At 42.1% G+C, this 6055-nt stretch overlaps 1 protein-coding gene across 1 annotated transcript; it reads left to right on the plus strand.

Annotated features, from left to right (window-relative positions):
• Positions 1–954: 954 nt before the first annotated feature.
• Positions 955–4551, plus strand: GPR65 (G protein-coupled receptor 65). Its single transcript, XM_075103660.1, has one exon. The coding sequence runs from the start codon at positions 1077–1079 to the stop codon at positions 2112–2114; it is 1038 nt and encodes a 345-aa protein (XP_074959761.1). The 5' UTR covers positions 955–1076; the 3' UTR covers positions 2115–4551.
• The last annotated feature ends 1504 nt before the right edge of the window (positions 4552–6055 follow it).

Consider the following 6055-nt stretch of genomic DNA (forward strand, 5'->3'; position numbering starts at 1 on the left):
AAAGACTGTTTAACAGGTAAAGCAAAAGCCACACATGCAAGCAAAGCAAAGCAAAACAAGGAATTTATTCACTCCTTCCCATGGGCAGGCAGGTGTTCAGCCATCTCCAGGACAGCAGGGTTCCATCATGCATAATGGTTACTTGGGAAGACAAACGCCATAACTCTGAACATCCCCCCTTCCTTCTTCTTCCCCCAGCTTTTATAGTGCTGAGCATGATGTCATATGATATGGAATTTCCCTTTGGCCAGCTTAGATCAGATGTTTTCATTGTTGCTAAGCAGTGCTTACACTAGTCAAGGACTTCTCTACCTTCCCACCTCTGCCAGGTGCACAAGAAGCCAGGAGGGGAGGGGGCACAGCCAAGACAGCTGATCCAAACGAGCCAAAGGGATATTCCATATCACATGATGTCATGCTCAATGTATTAACTGGGGAGAGTTGACATGGGAAGACAGCGAACGCAGTTCAGGGACTGTCAGCGTTGGTCAGCGGGTAGTGAGTGGTTGCATCTCTTGGTTTCCTGGGTTTCACCTCTCTTTCATTATTTTCCTTTTCATTATACTACCATTACTGTTATTACTATTACTATTTTAGTTTCATTATTAAACTGTTCTTATCTCAACCCATGAGTTTTCTTACTTGTGCTCTTCTGATTCTCTCCCCCATCCCACTGGGGTGGGGGGAGTGAGTAAGCAGCTGTGTGGTCCTTAGTTGCTGACTGGGACTAAACACGACAACATGCTTGTGCTGTAGAAGCTTGCATCTGACTGACTTTGACCACCTTAGACATTTGGATTCCTCTTCCTAGGCACTCCTAACTCCAGCAGTCTTTAAAATCTTTGATCTCCACAAACACAATTTCTTTATTCTAAAAAAGACACCCACCAAGAAGCCCATAAAGAAAAGAAACAAAAATGTTGTTTTAGCTGACATTTTTCCTTTTTGGTAGCAGAAGGCTGGAATCTTACCATCCAGGTCCTGAAGATCTAACAGATGACCACCCATCACACTACAGAGGGGCTTTTATTGCATCCAGGCTGGAATTAGCCCAAAGATACTACTTGGAGTAGACAATGAACAACACTGCTAAGTGCCATGACGATCACACCCTGGATAAGTATTTGTTTCCATTTGTGTACAGTATTGTGATGATGATCAGTATTCCCATCAACTGCATATCCCTCTATGCATCTTGCATTCAGGTGAGGAAAAAGAATGAGTTAGCAGTCTACCTCTTCAGCTTATCCCTGGCTGACCTTTTGTACTCTCTGATTCTGCCTCTCTGGATTGATTATGCCTGGAATGGAGATAATTGGAGATTCTCTGCCTTGCTTTGTCAGATTTCTGCCTTCCTTATGTATATGAATTTCTACACCAGCACTGCGTTCCTTGCTTGCATCTCTCTTGACAGGTACCTGGCATTAGTTCATCCCTTGAAGCTCCAGTACTTGCGCACAAGAAGATTTTCATTGATTGTCAGCATAATTGTTTGGCTTCTGGAAAGCATCTTGAATTCAGTCATATTGGTGTACAAAGAAGTATTCAATGATCCTTGCAATATCACAAATCATACATTATGCTATGATAAATACCCCCTGGAATTGTGGCAGGCACGGATAAATTTACTCCGGATATGCTCAGGTTACCTGGTCCCTTTGATAATCATTGTGGTTTGCTACTATAAAATCTACCAAGTAGTGAGGCATAATCAAGCTACAGTAGAAGAAGAAAAGAAAAAAGTGAGGAAACTCATTCTGAATATAACAGTTACTTTCATTGTTTGCTTCACTCCTTATCATGTTGTATTGCTTTTTCGCAGCATCAAAGAACCTTACACCACTGACCCACAGATTTTGCAGTTGATATATAAGGTTTACAGAATCACACAGGCCTTAACAAGTTTGAATTGCATTGCTGATCCCATTCTTTACTGCTTTGTGAGTGAAACTGCACGAACAGACATACTGAATTTGCTCAGGTGTTGCTTGTGCCAACAAAATAGTGAAGGAGACCAAGTGAAAGACCATGCTCTGTGCAGCTGTGCTACAAAGAGCAGTGCACTCATCACCTGCAGAACTTCCTGTGAAATGGAGACTGTCAAAAATGCCTGACCAAGCACATTCAAAGCAAAATTGGATAACCTAAAGGGGAAAGAGGGAAAAATTCTTCCCCGGTCTGTACCTAGGAAATACCCCAAAAGTCACAGATACTAAGTGAAACCAGTAGCTGGAACTAATAAGAACTTGTTAGAGCATCAATTAAATCAATGGAACATCAACACATATCTTTAAATCAGGCATGGTACATAAATCAATGTCAGCAAAGACAATCAACAAAACCACAGTCAAGAAAGATGACCATGACACGCTGACAAAAGTACTGAGGATCACCACAGAACTGCCTCCTGTCGCAGCTTGCTAGCTAGCCCGTCTGCTGGGCATACACGTACTCAGCTGGAGGAAGGCTGAAGTACTCTTAACCTAGTCATTTGTTTTCCAGTTTTAGTAGAAACATAAAGCTTAGCTGGGAAGGAGCCCCAAGAGGGATTTTTTTTAAAATCAGTACTGTGATAGAAGTGAATAAAGCATGCACACACATGGAGATCATTCAAGTGATTGACAGTGAAGCAGACAGAGGGACAGTGGTAAATCCTCTCTCTAATTTCATGGTGTAATTTATGCTGCTATGATGTTTCCTGTGTTTCAGTAATGACTCGAGTTCTCCTTCACCATACCCCTGAGATTAGCCACTTAAAATTGTTTACCTCATGGGGATGGGTACTTACCTGCTCTTAAGCTTTTCAGCTTTTGTTTTCTTTGGGAAATACATGTTCTAATGTATAACCATATGTAATGGAGTTTCATTACAATATCAATATTGGGTTTCAGATAGTTGGAGAATCATTATTTCAGGTGCCTATAAAGAACCAAATTCTAGCTACCGGTGGTTTAACTCAGATGAACTTTTTCCTGATATATGCAGGGAGGAAAGGGAAGGATTGAAGGGAGAGGTTTCATATCTCCACCTTTAGCCTTGCTTATTATGACTGAAATCTGGAGTGTGGTTACATTTACAGAGTCAATAGTGGAAGGTTTATATTCATTTACTTAACCTAGAGGCACCTGGAGGCCTCAGCTAGAGGTTCCAGGGTTCTCAGTCTGCCAGTTTTAAAGAAATCAAACAACAAACCAACAAGCAATACTGACAAACCAGAAAAGAACATGAATGTACCAACAAACAATAAGAATGGCAGCAAAAGAACCCACATTTTGAAAGGGTTGAAGTTAGCACAAATCAAAAGTACAGCTGTTAATTCAGGGATCTGTTCCTGTGTAGGGCCCTGCAACAGCTGCGTGGTTCCCTGGTAGCAGGGGGCACTTGACCCTCTGAAAAGAGTTGAAGCACCATGGAAAGTCTTTTGTGTCTCTTCTCACAACCTTTTTACTTTTGTTCAGTTGCCAGGAAGAGTGTTTGGTAATAGTGGTTGTCCAGTTTCATAGGGAGAAACTTTTTTTTTTTCCCATCAAAAAAAAAACCCTCTATGAAGTCTGTGTAGTGGAAAGATTTTGACCAGCACTTTTTCAGCAGACTTCTAGGTTTGACATCATACTTGGAGGATGAGCATACAGTGGTCACAAGCAATATGGAAATTGTTATGAGAAGATCCCTCTGCATGTAAATTACAAAATTCTCCATTACAAAGATCCACTTTCATTGTTTACATGAGTTCCTCTTTGTGTCTGTTTATACTTTCCATTAATTTCACATTCCGAGAGGGGAACTTGGGAGGCTAAGGAGGCTGGGCTTGTTCCACCTGGAGAAGAGAAGGCTTTGGGGAACCTAATGGCAATTCCTGCAAAGAGGGTATTGAGAAGATGGAGCCAAGCTCTTCACAAGAGTGCACAGCAGGAGAACAAGAAATCATGTGCGTAACTTGGAGCAAGAAGGGTCAGAGTTGATATAAGGAAAAACTTTTGAACTATGAGGACTGCCAAGCAGTGGAGCAGGTTGCACCAAGATGTTCTGCGTGCTCCATCTTGACAGGTTTTCAAGACCCAACTGAACAAAGCCCTGAACAACCTGGTCTGGCCTCACAGCTGACCTTCATGTGAACGGAAGGTTGGATTAGAAACTTCCTCAGGTCCCTTCTAACCAGAATTGTCCTGTGAACCTATGAACTATTCTGGCTGTTGCCTTTCTCTCTAAAAAGTATGTTCCTTTCCCTTATTTGTTTCCATTTGCTGGATTTTGCTTTGTTTTGATGGGGGGGGTGGAGGGGGGTGTCTGTAATACCTTCTTATATGTTGTGAAGGAAAAAGTATGCAAGCAGCAGTGCAAGTTACATCACCACAGATTTGTTCCTGTGCTGACCTATGTATTTTGCAACAGAATGTGAAATTTCCCTGCAGCACTGGAATAAAAGCAGAACTGAGCTTCACTGTAACTTCATGGAAGGAAGAAGTCAGTGGTTCATTTCTAGACCTTTCACATGCCAGAAATGTTGGAAAGTTGATTTTCCTGGGGTTTTTAAGTTATTTTGAATAAAGAATTATGAAAACTAAAACTAAGCAATGAAACTGGGTCAAATCTAACTTGTGCTTCAGGGAGTAGTGAGAGCTGGCTGCTGTGCAAGGGACAAGGAGCCAGGAGCTGAGGGTGACAGCGAGGCAGGCTGGGCAGCATCCTCACTGAGAAGCCAAGCAGTCCCACGACACCCCAGCAAGGCACACAGAGCAGGTCCAGTGATGGTAACCAGCATTGGCCAACAGCTCTGTGATTACCAGACAAATCACTAGTAATGAGTCTGGTCTGAGGGCAAGCTGGGAAGCCAAGTCAGGAAGGCAAGGTCAGGATCAGCAAGGTACGAGGCTGGGCACGGCTGCACCATGTCAGCACTGGCCTCCACACAAGCAGTCAAACCCCAAGGAGGCAGAAGAGACCGCACACTCTGTTGGTAAACTTAGGGCCCTGACCCTATGCAAAGAGCTTAATTTCCGCAAAATTTGGCCCTGAGATCTTACGCTTTTTAATATTCCACCAATGTTCGTGAAAGCCATAGCTTGGACCAGCTTACATTGGTATGTGGTGTGAAAGTGAACATCTATGTTCTTTTTAACATTGCAGTGTTACAGGAGAGGTATTTTTCACTATGCAAAATTGACAGTGAAAAGTAAATGTTTTCATCCAGGCACCAATCCATGCTGTGTATTGTTATTGAATATTCAACTTAGAATTCCTGATGCTTCTGCAGACAAAAAACAAGCTCAAATTCACAGGAACTCTTATGAGAGCAAGGACATTCCTTACAGAAAAGTTTATAAAATCCAGATGTCTAATGGCAAGGAGAAATGCCTGCATTCAAATTCAAGTTTCCTCACAGACAGTGCCTAAAAACATTAATGTATGGCCTCAGTGAGTCACTGCAGTTCCTATCTCACTTCCCAATCTATACAATAAGAATATCTAATTGAAGGGGCTGTGATGGTAATTTCGTTAATATCCACTGGGTATGAAATGTCAGTGCCAAATGATATTGTTGTCAGTGTAATAACAACAGAGGTGAATTTATGAGTCAATAATTCACTTAAAGCAGAATCTATCTGCCAAAATCCAGCAACGATTAGCTCAGCTTTGTAAGTTGGGAGCTTTTCAGCGAACTGTGGTGACCTAGCTGGTGGTCGCTTCCTGTAATTTTTTTTTCCTGGGACCTTAGCCACAACCTGCATCGCCACATTCATGATGTAGCTACATATCAGCTTTGCTTTGTTAGTCAGTGGGGTCACTCCTGACTCACATGCTCGTAGGCTACGATACTCTTGCCTAGCCTTTTTGAGTCTCTAATGCATCTAACTTCAGAGCCACTGAGAAAGATGAAGGAAAGTGTGAATCTGAGTTATAAGATTAATATATTTCACTTCCTGTTTCCATTCACAGAGAATGATGCTACTAAAATAGTTCTAGTGACAATCTTCAGTGATGTCACTCTTAATTTAATGCCAGTAAAGAGGGAGCACCGGGCCATAGTTTAGCCATGTGCCACTTTCTGTATTAC

The sequence above is a fragment of the Phalacrocorax aristotelis genome, chromosome 9 (assembly GCF_949628215.1).
Source record: "Phalacrocorax aristotelis chromosome 9, bGulAri2.1, whole genome shotgun sequence".
NCBI classification, from domain to species: Eukaryota; Metazoa; Chordata; class Aves; order Suliformes; family Phalacrocoracidae; genus Phalacrocorax; species Phalacrocorax aristotelis.

Excerpts from the sequence above, each read along its gene's own strand:
- GPR65 (XM_075103660.1), top strand. The coding sequence starts at position 1,077 with ATGAACAACACTGCTAAGTGCCATGACGATCACACCCTGGATAAGTAT.